We start from the raw sequence: 17,976 nt of genomic DNA, 5'->3' as shown, positions 1-17,976 counted from the left end.
ATTGTGCCAACTTGCAACATGCAGCCCTGTGCATACGGGCAGTGAGGTGTTCTCAGCAACCTTCTGACCATCGCACCCATCCCCATTCTCTCCCCACCCATCTCGGTAAAGCTGTAAAACACCTCCATGCCATCCAAAGTGCCTGCGACGCCAGCTGTGGGTACTTCTCGCCCTGTCTGGCGCCTGCTCCACTGCCTTACCCCAGCCCCTACTTTCCGCTCGCACTTTTCTTTCAAGGGGGCGTCACGTGACCGCGCGTGAAGGCAGCAGACCAGCTTTTTACTGCGCAACACGGAGGAAAGTTTGACGAGCTCCTCCGAAACTGAGAGATTACAACTCAGCAATGCTGTTATCTTGAAGAAACAGGTATGATAATAAAAGGTCAAATATAGAACGAACTCAGCATCTCTCGCACTGTTCGCCAGGAAGCTGCTTTGCTGTGCCTCGCTTGCTGGTAGCTGACGTGGACTTAAATGTTTGTTCGTACATTTCTAGTAGGAGAAATAAAGTTCATCTGTGGTTTTGCACTTCTGTTTCTGTCATTCTAGAGTCACTAACCGTTTGTCCAGCCAACCGCGACGCACGTACAGACGAAGTGTTTTCAAAACATGATGTCGCGGCAAAGGTGGAATAATCAAACCTCTGTCAGGTCGCTTCTTTTAATGCCGCAGGTGATTTAATGTTACAACAGTCTTATTCCTCACATTATGTATTTCATTTTTATTGCTGCAACCTACTGCGTCTGCTCTAGTGACACGCTGGTAATGCCACACATTAACATTCTGGCTGTCGGCAAAAGATTTGCTGCTTTAAAAATGATTCCACCCAAGCAGGGTAGCACAAGGCAGCTCAAGCATGACTTTGTTTCTTTCAAATGCGTCAAAGCTCGTGTCGCCTATCCCCCGAGACATCCAAACCATTTATCAACAGCAATATTAATTGGTAATTGTCACAGCCGGATTTACCTGCAACAAAAAAAATGCGCTGGCAGACTTTTACTTAGTCGCATGCATTTGTCAAAAAAGCCGCTTCCCTCCCCTTGACGGTGACGTCAGTAGGGTGGGTCGACTGTACAATCTGTACCCGGGTTAGTCTGAGTTCTGTCACCAGTCTTGGATTTCCGCAACTGTGAAATGTGCTAGTCGCTCACACCAAGCTTGTGTTTTCTTCTTCTTCTCTCTCTTTAAAATAATTCATACAATCGGTGCTTATTACCATTAGCCAGTCACAATCTAGATGTAATCTATTTTTTTAATGACAAACTAAGTTCTGACTTTCAAAGGTCATCCGAAGGGAAGGTGACAGCCTCGATGCCACAGTGAGGCGTTGCTGTAAGAATAACCAACTTTTTATGGCCGTGTGCGACCTAAGGTCGACCTCTGTCCTCAGAAAACTTACTGAGAACTTGCGATGTTCTGAGGTTGTCTCAGCAATATGTCCGATGTTCAGCAGCAGCTTTTTGTTTCAAGAGTCATTTCGCTTCAGGTGGGCTTGTCCTCCCCAGTAGTCATGCCACCTACATACTTTTCTCGCACAAACTGTGGGCCAAGAAAAAAATCCGGCTGACACACCCTCATTTAAATGTCGCATTGTGTGGACAACAAGCTGTTCCTACCCTCACGTAATTAAAGACTCGGCAAGAGGTGGAATAGAGGTACAAGCGCCATGGACGGGAAGTCTGAATCCTATCTGATCTGCATCACACCCTAACAAATGCTTCTACAGTATCTGCTTCTTGAGGAGCCCACGGACGCAACACTATGCAAGACAGGGTCGTAACAGCCTCACCAACATTGCCAGCTACCCCAACACCACCATCACCACCACCACAAGCGTGTCAATGAATAGAGAAAATGGTGGCGGGTACACAGCCAAGACACTGCAACCACGGTGACGACGACGACAACAAGCGTGTCCGCCCTGCACTCGCAGTCAAGCCCCAGCATCCCCGCTGACGTCACTCCCAGCCCTCCGGCGCGCACGTGCCGTCCATCTATCGTAGCCCCGCGTGTTCCCCACACAATAACGGGTGAGGTGAGAGAGTTAGTCCACTTTATGATGGGGAAAGGCCTTTTTATTTTATTTTGCAAGTCAAACGTGTCCGGCTGCCAGGCCAGTCTGTCAATAGGTCACACACGCGCACGCACATAACCGTTACATAAAAAAAAAAATAAAATTACTGGCTCCTGGGTTCTTCCTGTTCCCCGGTGGGCGTGGAATGCCTTCTAAAAACGTGCTGTCTGCCATGCCATCATCAGCATCTCTGGATCCGGTGGGATTATGGGGGAAAGGGGACGAGAGCTGCGCAGTCCTCCAACTCAACTGGTTGTACCGAGTAAGCAGCTGCCACGCGCCAGCAACACGTGGACCCAACGTGTGAGTCGGGGTAGAGGTGGGGTGGTAAGTCGATACCACCAAGGCAGCTATCGTCAGCTGGCTGAAGCTGTTTAGTTGCTTTACTTCAGTGCCGGCGATATGTTCTGACCTTTTTAAACTGGCTTTGTATGTCGTCCTCATTAAGCTAGAGGAAAACATAATCACTCTCTTCTTTCCCAAGCATCATTAGTCTGGCTGTCCTCGCCTCCGGTACATCACCATTAAGCCACCCGACAGCCTATAAACAATCCATCTCTCTTGTGGATTGCCGTCGATTTCTAAAAATAACAGACCGTTACCTACCTGATGGGCGATACAGCTTGAGAATAAGCCCGTGCGTGCTTGTGTGTGTGCGCGCGTGCGTGCTTGCATTCTCTTTCCGATATATCTACCATAAATCAGGTACCCGTTTCTCTTAACTGCTAGGTGAGGAAGGGGAGTTTGCCATCCATGTCAGAGACGGCATCGAACCAGCAACTTTCTGCTCCCAAGCACACTAACATTGCCCACACTGTGGTACCTACCCCGTGTAACTACCTGTTCAAAATACACATCGAGTAAGCTATAACAAAGGTGGACACTGAACACACTTCATTTACTGGTAACCTTACACAAGCTAAACGCATACATACGAGTCAGAAGCAATTTAGCGAGAAACATTTAATTTGTCTGAAGCTTCTTTGCTTTTTAAAAAAATTGCCTTTGTTTCCCTGAGCATGAAATTTATCGATGTAGTGTTTGTCCCTGACTCAGCATGAAGATGTATTAAGCAGAATATGGGTTAATGCAGCACTTTGCACAGCTGACAAATCCTACACTAAATCAGCCAAGGTCAAGCATCTGCTTTTTTTTTTTTAAATAAAATCTTTCCCCTCTCTTTTTTGTTGAGAATGTAAAATTCAGCCTGCACAGATGATTTTATTAGCCACAAAATGCCATGAGTTACCCACATAAGACGACCACTTCAGCATATGGCATCTGTCTTCAACATTGTGCAGTTGTTCTTGACAGGGTGCTGGGACCATAAAGTCTCTATAAAAAACTGATACCGACCTCTTTTCATTTGAAGGGAAATGTCAGCTATCTTTTCTGTGCAGTAAGGAACAGGCATCAATTCTCCTACACTGTTGAAAGGCCTGCCCACTAGACAACATGCAGCTAGATTAAACTTTCACAAACAACAAAAAGTTAGCTGAAGGCATGGCTAATGGTGTTTCTACACAGATCCAGCAATGGTGTATTTATGCAATGCTGGCGATGTAAGCAGGTGCCACATGCAGATCAAGCAAAATGCACTCCAGATGAGTTTTAAGCTTTGGGCATCTAATCTTAACCGTACTGGCGAAAAACACCAATGTACTGACTATCCAAAAGTTTATTTGAAAATCTGTAAAATATATGACAACAACAGCCTTAGCATGCTAGACTTTGCTGGCTCATTCTGTAGCCAGCACACCTCTAGGAATCAGCATTAGCAAGGCATGTTCTTCATGGTGAGTTTAGTCTGCCTTTCTCTGGCTGGGGTCAATTGGAGCCAAACTTCCCAAATCCCACCCATCTTTAATGTCTTTAGTAAACTATAACCTATGTTCACTTTGGTGAATTAAAGCATTCTACTTTTGTCTGTTATGACCAGTCTGCAAGGTGCTAGGTTGACAAATGTCTTGCTTTAAGTGGCCATACTTTTATGTGTGGGTAATTTCTTCCACTAAGAGCATAGGGCTATGGGGGTGTGGGGAGTCAGGAGGGAATGAGCGTAAGTGTTGGTTACAAGGACTCACATGACAGCACTGCCTGTCTGCCACATGAACTGGCCTTGTGGATCCGTAATGCTGCACTTGAGCAGTCTGTATAAGATGATAATGTCACTGAGCATAAAGATACAGTTACACCTTGATGACTCACTTCAAGCAAATGCTGCGTACAGCAATCAAAATTTGTTCTCCTCTCTTATCTACTCAGTGTAGAACCAGCCTAAAAGCAATGAAGACAAGCTCATCAAGCGTGACACCTGTCTCTAAAATATACCGATCTGTGTCAAATCAATACAATTTATGACATGTAAAGTTACTGAAAACTGGTGCTGTACAGCAGTGGTTCTCAAAGTATTTCAGACTGCAGATCACTTAACTAGAATAAAAAAATATGGTGCACCACCAGGCCTAAAATAACTCTGTACCATGAATTTCAAATTTAAACTGCCGTATTTGTTTCATTACAATTCAGAACGAAATGTACTTTTGTGAAAGTAGTATAGTAATAGGTTTATATAAAATTACATAATTCGTAAAGATCTTTATTAATTAGAATGTTAATGCGATAAATGTAGTTATTTTGATGAGATTTTAAGATGATAAACATCATTTTTGCTGACATATGATGACTGTAAGCCGTGGACCACCTGACTTATGCATGTGTCCCTCAAGTGGTCGGCAGACCACACTTTGAGAACCACTGCTGTAGAGCTCTCTCAAAAGCACACTGTACTGCACAAGATATAACAATAAAAAAATCTAAACAAGGTTCTTGATATCTTTTCCAAATTGACCACTGATAATGTTAAATCCCTGAACACCCCATCCTAGTCTTCTTAAACTGCTTTGAGGCGAGATCCATTCATGCACACGAGTTCCACTTTAGCACCTGCAAAGTGGTTCAGCAAGCTCCTGCCAGCCAATGAGCACTTACCTCTTTTTTAAGGGCTTGCTTTGTTCACATCATCAAAAGAAAAGCCTCTCATGCTCAACAATGAATGAGATTAAGTGTCACAAAAAAGTGTGAATGCTTTCATTTTTCTATTACTAAGTTATTCCCACATTATTATTATGAAACATTGCTTGATACACAAACACAATGGTTCTGCTTTTAAAGATAAATGGGCTAACCACTGCACTGATAATGTTGTATGACCTGGCCAAACACAAAAGGCTGACTAGGTTATGGTGACATTATATGAACACAGAAACTCTTTCTGAAGAGAGGCAATTAACAAACAACACACCAGCTTTTGTATGTTATATATATATATAAAAAAAGCAGAAAAATGTTTTTCCGTACACAGGCAGCTGATTCAAAAGGATTAATGATTTTTTTAAAAATTCCTTACAGGGTATACAGCAGCAATATAACATTTTCTTTTTATTTTTTCGTCTAATGACTAGTCTGTCTGCTCGTCTTCCTCTGCAGATTCACAACACTCTCAACCATTTTGCTGTATGTTACCCAATTCCTCTTTACATCTTCTTTGTCTGTTCTGTTATTACTGATCAGTACTGTTGTTTATTCATGTGTTCTTTGTATGTTGTCCATGTCTCGTTGTCTCAAACACTGAGAGCATTCTCCTTCATGAGTGCTATCATATGCTATAAATCACATGTTTGCTATATCCAGATGAAAACACACATGTTCTACTGCATGAAGAACTCACAAAGCTCCCAATGCATTACCTGCAGATTTGCTGTACTTTTTAAATTCCAACAGGGTTAGACCAATCTGATAAAACACATGACATAGCAATTCAATATTTGTTTAGAATGAATTAACACTCCAGTGAATGCATTTAAGGCCATTTAAATCAGTGACACTATCAATTTTGCCCTCAATGAGCTTTTGAAATTTGTACTGTACATTCAAACACCATGCCATTTTGGTGACAAAGGAATGAACACTGAATGAAGGAGTCTACGTTACAAATATGGAATTAATCATTATATTCCTTGCATGTTTTTGGCAAATGTGAACAAGCGAACATGCCATGTAAGTAAGGCACATTCTCTGTAATGTACTTTTCCTTCCACTTATTATGAAGACGTCATAGTACGTGGTTGTGCTACACACGTGAAAGAGATTTTAATTTCACTTTTATATTAAAAGGTAGGTTAAAAAAACTAACAGTCAGGCTTATCTCACTGTGAGAGAAATTAATATTTTGACAATGAACACTGAAACCTGTTTGTCAAGAGACTGATCATTACAAAACTGAAATATTGTAAACAAAACAAACAGGCAGGACTTTAAAGTCTTTTTGTTTTGTAATTAGCTCCAAATCCAATTTAGGACTGCTCATTTAGAGGAACCTCTGTGTGCAATATATGTCCTTGGACTGATACTAATGAGACGTTCACTCACTTCTCCCCTCCTGCTCCACCCCAAGCCAGATCCTTAACGGGAAAAAGAAAGACACCTCTACATGAATGCTGGTTTCTAAAACAAATGGAAGAATGAGAAAGGAAACATTTCTTTTCCCCACAACAATGGGTGGGTATCAACTGTAATGATGCTATCCAAACCGCTTTGAAGGAAGAAAGCCTGCAGTATTATATTAAACATGGTGAGCTTTGAGCTGGATGGATTGCCTGCTAACAAGCTCCTGACTGCAACAACTTCATCATGTGATGTACATCAAGTTATCTGAACACTAAGATGCATGCAGGGTAAGTGTCACTTTGACTGACATGAGAATCAGCATTCACTGTATTTAGTGGTGCCAGAAGCACGAAATAAGCAAATACCTTCTCCTGACTGACTGTATTTCTCTCCTTTTTTTTTTTGACTGATCTAAACCTTTTATGCACAAAGCTTTTTAGAGAATAAACATCCCAGAACATCAAGTAAATTTTCATGAAGGATCAATCATTTAATCATGAATTTTAAACACGATAGAGTCGTAGACTAAACACATAAGAACTAGGTAAGCACCAAGTCATAACAAATGAAAAATAATGTCCAGCCCCTCCAGACCTACTGAAAGTGCTGAAAGCACTTTGGAAATACATGCAACCTTGCAAAGACCAGACCAAGATGCAAATGCCAACAAATTGAAAAATACAATGTACTCACCATCTGTTGGTGGTGGTGATGGGGCTTCACTGGGACGATTGTGTGTTAAGGAATTGGAAAGGCTTTCTTTGCGGATGAACTTTACATAGGGATGACCTGGAAAAAGGCCTGTAACACCCTTTGTTAAATTTCGTCCTTTCAACCATCCCTGTAAACCAAATTATTAAAAATATGTGCAACTTCCTTTTCAGACTCGAAGCTAAGTTACTAACTAAAGAGCAGAAAGCTACAAATTATTATGCAACGCTATTCAGAAGTAGCTATCAAGTCAAAGTTATTTCATATAAAGCAAATTAGATCTGCCATTAGACTGGTAAATAAATATCACATTATTACAAAATTAACTGTTGCTTCTCCTTAATGTGTTTTTTTTTTAAAAAAATCCTTCATTTTCCTTTTTCGCTTCCTGTCACTTTCAATGACAGTAGGTCAGTCAACTTCTAAAACAAATGAACTATATGGAATGCATGAAATTGAAATTTGATATGTTTTGGAATATAAGGGAAACTATCACGTTACAGGAAGTAGAAATAAACAAACGTAGTAACCGGCAAAGTAGCAAGCAATATAAGGGAGGTAATTATGATTAGTTTACAGTAGACATCAATGGAGTGAGAAAATGACTTAAGTCCCTTAGCTTACATCCCAAGGGGAAAATATCTGAAGTACTAAATCATTTTCATTTTGCCGACCACCAATATAGTCCCAGAATTAATATTTTAGGCATTGAATTAAAGTTCATCGTCTTGTATGTCAAACTGCTAGTACTAGAATAAAACAAATTAAATCCACTGCACTACACAAGACATTCCTTAGGACCAAAGATGTTCAAGTTTGGATATTTTAGTCCTTAATTTAATATCATTTCCTACCTTTCAAATACTGATAGGATAAAAATGTTAAATATTATCCTATTTTATCTGAAACACAGAAACTGAATGAAAGTGGAAACAATAATGTACTTGGTCCTATCAAGTTCAGTCCCTTTTGAGAAGAAACTATGTCTATGAAGGAAAAGATAGTGTCAACAGACGTTTCAAAACACCTTCAAATTCTTTCTTTTTCTTCTTAGAACATGGTTAGAAATGTATTCCAACATTACCTTGGGCTGTTCCATCGTGCCCTCGACAGGAAACTCAAGTGGCGTCTCAACCTCCATGTGATCTCCTGGGTCTACAGGAATATAGTCATCATCATGTTGGTGTTCCACGGGGTTGTAGCTGTAAAAACCCTCATATAAATATTTATCCATGTTGGTATTGCTGCCACCAGATTGTTGCCGTGTTTTGACTCCAGAGGGCAGCCTGTAAGAAAAAAATTATGAACACTTTTTCCTTCAATCCTTCAGCACTTCTATGAAACACTGTGTGATGTGGCTGAACCTACATTTGTATGTGTTTGAATTTATCTTTGATCAGTAGAATAACTGTGTATGAAACATTTGCTTCAGACATTACAAAATAATAAGAAACACAACTTATGAAAGCAAACTTCACTAAAACAGAGGAAAACCAATAAACATTAATAATGTTAATACCATATCGCCATCATTATTAAAGTAATTACTATGTTCCCAACATCCCCAGTTCTCTCCTTGATCCTGCATGCTCTACATTGATCACCTGCTGTTGTATCAGATTATATTGAATTTATTTTTGCCTTTTGGTCATCCATCTTGCTTAGTCACAGATACTGTGCATTGAATTTCTATTGATTGAGCCTTTGATTTCCGTCACTTAATACTCACTCTTTTTGGAAAATCAATGTTAGCTTTGATGGATTAAGCCAATAATTGCTGTTTATGAAACTTTAAAAGTAAATAAAGAATAATAATTTTGTAGTTAATATTTAGCCCCTCATCTCTGCTCCTTCACCTTCTGTACCTCATTGACTTAAAGCAACATGGCTGGGAGAAGAAAACTAAATCCAAAGATCAGTTGCCTGTGTGAAAGTTGATTCAACTTCAAAAAGGTCAAGGTTTTTCAATAACTGCCGGCCGAAATGAAACAGTTATGATATCGAGAACCGTTGCATGCGGCATCCTTTGTTTGTGTCTTTGTCCGGTCTCTTTGATCCTTCCACCACCCTTCATTTCTCTTCCCTCCCCTTTCCTTCTGCACTCCTCCCACCTCCCCTACCCACACACACAAGCACGCACTCACCCCAAAGCTTGCCACCAGCTGTGAGGGCAGGCTCCTGGCTCCTACACCCGAGCTTCCCCGACCTGGCCCCCCCCAGATGCCTCAGTTTCAGCTCACATGCAAGAGGCCATGGATGTGGCGCACGCACCACACAAACAGGAAGTCGCCTGCAGTATATGGACAGCCAGCGAACTGGATGCTTCCGGAACTGCCCTCTCGAGCGGTGATATCACACAGCCGGCAGTTCCTGACACAGCATAAAATAAAATGCTCTTCCACTTCAGCCTGAGCCCAAACGGGATCCTTACATACATGACACTTTTATACCAGGGGAATCATAGGGGAAAAGGGTTTGCCAAGAGCTGAACCAAGGTCACAGGTGTTTACTAACATTAAGACCCATTGACTTTGCTTCATATTATTTTCTTACCATTCAGCATAAAACAAAAAGTGCATACAAACCTAACAAAACTGACATGTGACTAAAGCACACTACATGTAAGGGATGAGCAATGTACACCCTATCTATATAATGCTCAACAACTGTTAAAAGCAACAATTTATTTGTGTACACAAAATTACTTCACATGCAAGAACATGAATGAAAAAAGCAAAGATGCACCCTCCTCATAAAAGATAAGAGAAGTCCATAAGTGTTGGACTTTGTCGGCTGCCACACCTATTCATATGCTCCCCACTAATGACTGGTACCAATCAAGGGACGAATAAATGAACGAGTCCAAAAACCTATGGGTAGTTTAGAAACTGAGGTATATTTAATGACAGTGATGTCCTCTCTCTTCTCTATGGCTGCTTTTCCTTCCCCAAACCTCTCTGATGTCAGGTACTCATTTAACAGTTGGGTTAGCTACACTAAAAGGTCCAGAACTATCTAAAAAGCATGCAGTCAACCTTGCATGTCCTTGCTCTAGCAACTCAGCTATCCCATACAAAATAGTGAATACCTACTAAATTACTGCAGGTTATCCTGCACAGTTTTAAAAAAAAACTGCAAAATTGTTACAATTGCATGGAAGCAGTTACTTCTCACCCAATCGCAATCAGTTCACATGCTTTAAATATGGACATTACAATAAGCATCCTCATTGTGTTGTATTGTTCAAAATCCCTCTGAAAACTACACATCCCAGTGAGTTGCAAATGAACAAACAGAAAGCTTTATGTTCACTACTTATGTTTCATCTCATACTAATAAATCCAAGTGTAATTAAGATTAATGATTTTCCTTCAGCCAAAACACTTAACAAAAGACTTTATGATGTGAGTACTGAAAAAGACTAGACACATCAGTGAGTTCTAGAACTATGTGCCAAAGGTTAGCAGTCTCCATTGCAAGTGGTATTATCTGGGTGCAGACTTCTTTGTTGTGGTTATAACTACAGACTTAATAGCTAAGGGAGTAGAGTCTCATTCTCTCCATGATTAATGCATTTTGATTTTAAAGGGTAGTGCACAAAATTGGAAAGCTGTAAAGCACATTCATGCCTTCTTAAAAGCAAGGCGCTATCTTGTAGAATAAACAGTCACACAATTAAATGTTAGGTCATAATCCATTTTTCTCCTTATTACATTGGCTCTAGCCATCAATTACAGTTGGTTTCTACTCCTTGGTCAGTAACATACTCTGAATACTATGGGTGCAGAGTGTTAATTTAAGTAATACTAACTATAACAAAAATACAAAGCACTACTGAGATGGAGGGGAAATTTAAGTCAAAGAAACAATACTAAAAAGAAATGGTATTAAACATTCTGCGTAACAGAGATAACAAACACTTTCTTACTGCTTTTTATGATTCTTATTCAATGGTTAACTGATTTGACGATACCTATGTCATCAATTATGTGTTTTCTTACCAATCTATTATGGCAATTGCGTTATTATACTGAACTAGATTTTAAGGGCCTGAACCCAGCTATACACTCCATTCAATAAATAATTATGTTTGTTAACTTCTCCAGCATGAATGTTGCAACAGCATTTCAACCTGACCGGTGTCTTCTGTCAATTACAAATGCAATCAGTAGTCTTTGCAATTCATAAAAAAACAAATCCTAGGAAACATTTTTTTTTAAGCTAAGTACATAACTAGAAGGTAGTTTGACAGATGCGAGTATAAAACAGCTCTGAATATACAGCCTCCTATACCCACTGATATCAGTTCTATTGAAGCAGAAAGCATGCATACATAAAATCACGGTAATGATGTGGATGTGTGTGTGTGAGAGGGTCAGCTCCAATGTTTATGCTAGGACACTTTGTCTATTATTATCAGACAACTGAGTATATTAAAAATATAACTGAATGTATCCTCAAAAATATTTAGAATGAGTGTCTGGATATATTAACCTACTGATTCTGTTTTGATTATGCATTTTTCAATTATGCTGTTTTTAACTTATATAGTTATATTATAACTTACTGTAACATGATCAGTGTACATAAAGATAATACAATACATAATAATTTAATAAATACAGTCACTCCTCATTTAGTTCATAAAATATATAGAAATCATTTGGAGGATCTTCTTCATTTATAATTCTGTGCATATTTGAGGTACTTATGTTTATGCCTCTCTTCAAATTCATAAATAAATTAAAAAATAAAGGACAAACTCATTCACTAAAATTCAGAAGGAGATATTTTACTGACTTTTTTAAGTTCTTACAAATATTTATGTATTTGTTTATATTTCTTTTTCTCTGTACACTGGCTTATCTACTGCTTTCACTTAGGTCACAGGGTACTTTCTACTATGTTTGTACAGTTTTGTAAGCTGTAAAATTTCTTAAATAGCTGTGATAAATACACTAAACAATTTACATCTATTTTAAGCCCACCTGATTTTTACACAGAACGAATACTCTTACATCATCATCATCATTCACTGTCTCTCAGGTAGCTTTCAGTGTCACAGCAACTGATGATGATGCTGACGCACAAAACGAAAGGATGCTAATTATACACGATGTAACGCAGACGAAAAGAAACTCACTCTTCTCCAAGCTTCTTTTCGACTGAAACTGAAAAGAAGCAGCTCTGCACATCAAAACGACAGGCGTCGATCGGCAGATAAAAAGTTGCCTCGGGTAATTCAGGAAGCTATGAGAGTCCCGCCATGTTGCGGAAGCTAGAGTCACGTGACGCTCAATTACCTCCCTTCTACAGGGGCAAGCAAACGCATCGTTGGTGCCGCGCGTGTGTACGAGTCTGTGAGTGAGTGAGAGTAAGAGAGGAGGAGGAAGAGAGACGTGATCTTTATGTACAATGTTTATATTTTGTTTCTGAATTTCGAGCGTGTATTTGCGCGCGGCTGAATTGGTGCTATAAGAAAAACTCGTAGTTTATGTGTGGCGAATACACAGTGATGAATGCGAGAATTATAAAAATGTTCAGTCTTCAACTACTAGTTTTTCTTCTCTCCAAGCCATTTTCATGTTTCAGATTTTATGGGCTACGGGCTCGTTAGACAGTGCATCAACAAGAAAGGGAGGGAACTGAAATAAAAATTGTATGAACTTGGTTATTTCCCTTAGATCTCGGAACCCTGAGTTGCGGCGCTTTGCCAGCTCACAGTGATGGATATTCTTATTGCTGGAAGAACTTTAATTAGCTCCACCAATGCTGCCAGGGCACATCTGATCAAAGTCGTCATTGTACAAACTTATAGGACTTCTGTCAAAATTATCCAAATAATATTTGTATTAAAAAAAAAGCTGTAGGCATAAATATGCATGTTCCATTGTAGAGATATTCGTGATCTACGGGTTGACTATCGTCTTTTCCGGTTTTCCTTTAATCCTTTATGTAGCGCATTTCTAAGCCATAGCCGTGATGATTTCTTTGCCCGATTAACTCTAGGGCTATAAAAACGTGATTCCATGTTGTCCTGCAGGGGTATTTAAAAGTAAATTGAAAAACAGATATTTTCCACTGGGCGCAAGGTGGGTGAGATGTGGCTAACTATCTCTGGACTGTGTGTAATTTGGTGTGTATGTGTTCTGCAATGCTACTGATTTACTTGCATTATTTGATTTATATAAAACAAGTACGATGAAGTTATGAATAGTTAAAAAGAATTGTTTAGGACGATTTTATCTGGATTGCTACGCATGCCAACTACTCGAAGGAACTATTGTGCAAAAAAAAAAAAAGTCTGTTTATTATTAAGTTTAAATTTCTGTATCGATCAATATTTTTCTCTCGCCTTTCATTCCCTGTTTCGTGTATATATAGATAGATATAAATACAAAAATATAGCGATTCCTCTTTTTTCTTGCACTTTCCTCGCACCTGGTTCCTGTCTATCTTACACTCGCTAGCTTTGTTACGAAACAATAAGTATAAACAGTACCTTGGAGTAAGTCTAGAAACAGCGCCTTCTGGTGACAGACTAACTTCAAAACTAGACACAAGATTAGAGACAAATATTAAAAGCAGATTATGTCTGTGTTGAATAATAGTGAGTACCACCACTGCCAATCCCCCTTCAGAGCAAAGTAGTTCTAAGAAATAGCATAGAATGATGGACCACATGACAGCCATACGACCGGAAGCCATTACTGCGCAACAGAAGAAAGAATATCGTTTGAGGAGTACTGATGATCATCGAAGAGTTCACCGTTTATATCAATTGCATGATGGTCTGCCGCAGAATACTAAATGTTCTCAAAATAAAATAGTTCGCAGCAGTGACAAGGCCCATCGTTTTCAGCCACTGCCGCCACAGAAGAGTAAAGACTGTTGGAAGTCCATCTATGCTTATTTTCCTAAAGCATGCCATTAACAGATAAAAAAATACTATTTACAGGTCTATTATATTTATTTATTTATTTATATCAGCTCATTAAAAAGACGACGTAACTGAATAAGGTATTAATTAACTTTAAGGACGCTCTCTCTCACACACACACTCCGCACTTAGCAAAACTAAGAAGAAAATACTTCAATACTTTCATTATAAAAATAAGCTTACAAATGATGACAGGAAAGAAAACACATTCCATGCCTTTTAGAACATATATATATAGAGAGAGCTTACTGCCTGTTTAATGGTTCGTGGAATATTAAATAGACTGAAGATCAGGTTTTTAATTTTTTCATAGTTATGTAAGTCGTAAACATGTCGTAAAATCTACTTTGCAACATGTAAAAATGGATCATTTAATTAAAAATAAAGTAAAATGAACTTTAAACGTTTGCTTATCATGCTTTTCCAGAATCATTGTGATACTTCACACACAAAAGACCCACACTGTATTTTTGGGTTTTTAAATGTTTCTCAAGTAGAGACAGAGCTCAGTGGGAGGACACAGCATCAACGCTTTAATCTGTCCCATGGCAAACATGGACTATAAGACAAATAACATGTCGAAAGAAAAGAGTTTGTGATACGTTTGAATAATAATAATAATAATAATAATAATAATAATAATAATAATAATAATAATAATATAATAATAATAATAATAATAATAATAATAATAATAATAATAATAATATAGTACCTATTTTTAACAACAATAGCAAACTCTTTTATCCTCATTTTTCTTCATACACCCCCCCACACACACACACACACGCACACATACAAAATTCACATGAAATATTCTTCTTTAGTATAGTATCCTGGTATCCTGTCATTTTGCCGGAGCATTGGCAAAGTCTTTGTTTTATGTGAGACACTTGCTACACTGTGCCAGTCATAAAGTTTGTTTGATGTTCCGTTTCTGCCTACACAAAAACTCTTACCAAACCCTAAATAAATCGAAATGTCACAGTTTTAAATTTATATTCACCCTCATCCACTCCCTTCCTCCCGACGGGTCACTTGCCAGGGGTCAAACACTTCTCGAATTACAGCGCGTCGTGTTCTATTGAATGACTAACAGAAGAAAATAGAAGATCCAGACTAAGAGCAAGACAGGATCTGGTTGTGAGCATGCAGTGGGGTGCTCAAGGCAATTTACACCTTTGGGCAAATAACTGAAAAATATAATTTTTATGCGTACAGTTTCAGAATAAATATCATCTTTGAAAAGCTGAAAGTTAAAAAATACAAGTGGTGTCCAGATTTCTATGAACATTCTACAGAAGGTTTGTACCTAATATACAGCAAACAAGGTGTACAAGCACAAAAGGTCTGCATTGTGGACATGATCTTGCTTCCCACAGAAAATATGTACATACATATTTCTTTCGCCTTTGAAATTGTTTGGTTTGGCAAGACATATAACATAACTTTCAATTCAAAACTATTTGTTTCTATGGTATCACCGATATAATAACTATTTCGATATCTGCAATATACTTTGTTTTTTCTGCATGAAATCTCGTTTCGAAATGTATGTTTCAACTTCTTAGAACACTGGTAGTGAATGTGACATCAAAACAATCATTAAATTACATAATTTAATTAAACTTATTAACAGCAACAACCGCTTCGTGCTACAGCTCTGTCATTAGAAGAAGTTCTGTCTAAAGGAGTTGCACAATGTTCAGAGCCGGTCCATGCCGATATCTGGGAATGTAAGAAAGAGTGGAGGGGTATTTCCTGTTGTGGAAGGATTGGGGTGGGCGGGTAAACCCCTTTACAAGCCTTTATTTAACAATCTTCTTGATCCTATTTAACAATGTTCATTTGGTACCAGCGAGACATATATTATGAGGTATTGAGGAAAGAGGATGGTTGAATCAAATAACAAGTTATTGTCTATGGGGAAGTAGGGAAGAGGGAAGGGGAGGAGGTCTCGATGTCCGATTCGTGGAACTTTATTAATAGCACCAATGGACAGAATATTACAAAACCAAATCGCAACACGAGAGGGCGACAGAAGAGGACACAAGTTTACCATTGCTTTCTTCGGCACGTGACCGTGCCAGGAACCGGAAAGCAAGATACAGTTTGGTCACGTGTTCACGCATGACACAAGCACACATACACAGGGTGCAGTGCCAGTGGCTGTCAGAGTTGACAGCAAGAGTTTACACCAGACAGTCCACTCCTACCCGTCCTCTTTCCTTGACTCGTCAAGGACGTTTGGGTTTCTTTAACACTACCCGGGGTACGCCGTAAAAGACGAACTGGGTCGTCTGCAAGTGCCCGTTGCCTTGCTGGTGGGGGTCCATCATCATGGTGGCCAGGTTCTGCGAGCTGTCCCCCATGCGGATGAAGCGGTTGAGGGGGGTCCGGACCAGCGCGCTGCCGTACGGGGTGGAGTCCGCCTGCTGGTGCAGGTGCGGGTACTGGTGACTCGGGTGTTCGCTCTTCTTGCGCACCTCGTCCATGATGCGGCCGTTGACGGCGGTCCGCCACATCGTCCACATGTGCAGGTCCTTCATCGGGTCGAACGACGTCCGCAGCTCGCGCTCGTGAGACCTTTGACCTCCGCTGTGCGACGACCTATGACCTCCCGCCGAGGACTTGGGCCCTGCGGAGGTGGTGGCGGCGGAGGTGCCGCTGACCTTGCGGCTGCTAGGCGACGAGGCGGGTGGATGCCCGTTGCGAAGCTTTTCGTTGTGCAGACGGGACTTGTCCCACCGGATCTTCTCCTCCCGTTCACTCGTGTCGGACTTCATGGCTCTGGTTGCCCTGGAGATAAAAGACAATAGACCATTATTAACTTTTTTTTAAAACGGCTTTCTCATGAATGTGCCTATCTGTCTTGAAGTTATTAAGTTTATTACTTTGTGTGTGTATTTTCTGTGTGCGTGAGCGTGCGCGCATCTGTCAGTCTGTATCCGCTATTTAATAATTCTGGACTAAAAATTGACTGTGTCACTGACAATATACCGTTTAAGAAAGATAAAGGAGTGGGAGATAAGGTAGAGCGAAAGAACGAAGAAACGAACACCAACCAGCCTAAGTGTTCAGGACATCGGTCTATTCATGTACCAAGAGGCCGTTTTGCAAGCACGTGACAAAATGTACAAAAATCGTCGAAATCATGAATATCTATGTGAACCAATCTCATCTGAAAGAAAGAAAGAACGCAGCATCTGCTATCTGTTCTCTTAAAGACGATAGCAGCTCCTCTCGTCCAATGTAAATATTGTCCTGTAAATTATTGGTAAGCAAAGTTCAATCATTACAACCACCCGTCAGCCTCTAACAGTCACGAATTGTTTGGACCCTGCCCCCGGCCTTGTGCAACGTCAGCTTTACAGAACGTGGGTGAGTCCACGGCGCACCTGTCGGTCCACCTGACGTCACCCACCCGACAAAGACGCGATGTTAGCGGGTGGGGCAGCGGGGTCAAAGGAGCCGGTGCCTTGGAGGTCACGGAGGGCAATCTCCCGAGTTCAGAGTTTCAAGAGGGTCAGGAACATGTTTGTTATCTCAAAAATGTAAGAAGACAGATTAGGCTTAATCTCACCGAGCAGAATTGTTGGAAGGAAAAAAGCAAAACGCACGTGTGCCTGTGTGTGTGTGTGCGCGCGCGTGGGTTTACGTGTGTTTGTAACTATCTATATGAGTGAAGCTGAAGTGTTTGCATCTTTGCTTGTTTGTTGTTTTGTTTGTTTTTAACGTAATCATCCTGAAGGGATAATGTCTTTCCTACTACTTCCAACATTACATGTGACAAACACACGATA

General features: G+C 40.1%; 2 protein-coding genes across 8 annotated transcripts in view; both read right to left on the bottom strand.

The window, feature by feature from the left end:
• Positions 1–12,516, bottom strand: part of LOC112573132 (phosphatidylinositol 3-kinase regulatory subunit alpha-like) — a 116,264-nt gene extending 103,748 nt beyond the window's left edge. The window contains 4 exon segments of the mRNA XM_025253203.1: positions 7,216–7,363; positions 8,318–8,519; positions 9,378–9,603; positions 12,377–12,516. Coding sequence (XP_025108988.1) covers positions 7,216–7,363; positions 8,318–8,467 — 298 coding nt within the window. The 5' untranslated portion in view covers positions 8,468–8,519; positions 9,378–9,603; positions 12,377–12,516.
• A 1,805-nt stretch (positions 12,517–14,321) lies between these two features.
• The window catches only part of LOC112573966, a 31,890-nt gene continuing 28,235 nt past the window's right edge, over positions 14,322–17,976 (bottom strand). For all 7 annotated transcript variants that reach the window (XM_025254706.1, XM_025254708.1, XM_025254707.1 and 4 more), the window contains one exon: positions 14,322–16,972. In XM_025254706.1, coding sequence (XP_025110491.1) covers positions 16,411–16,972 — 562 coding nt within the window. In that variant the 3' untranslated portion in view covers positions 14,322–16,410. The remainder of the gene's footprint in view (positions 16,973–17,976) is intronic.

Source organism: Pomacea canaliculata, linkage group LG10, assembly GCF_003073045.1.
Source record: "Pomacea canaliculata isolate SZHN2017 linkage group LG10, ASM307304v1, whole genome shotgun sequence".
Lineage (NCBI taxonomy): Eukaryota > Metazoa > Mollusca > Gastropoda > Architaenioglossa > Ampullariidae > Pomacea > Pomacea canaliculata.
This window is presented reverse-complemented; position numbering and strand designations above follow the sequence as displayed.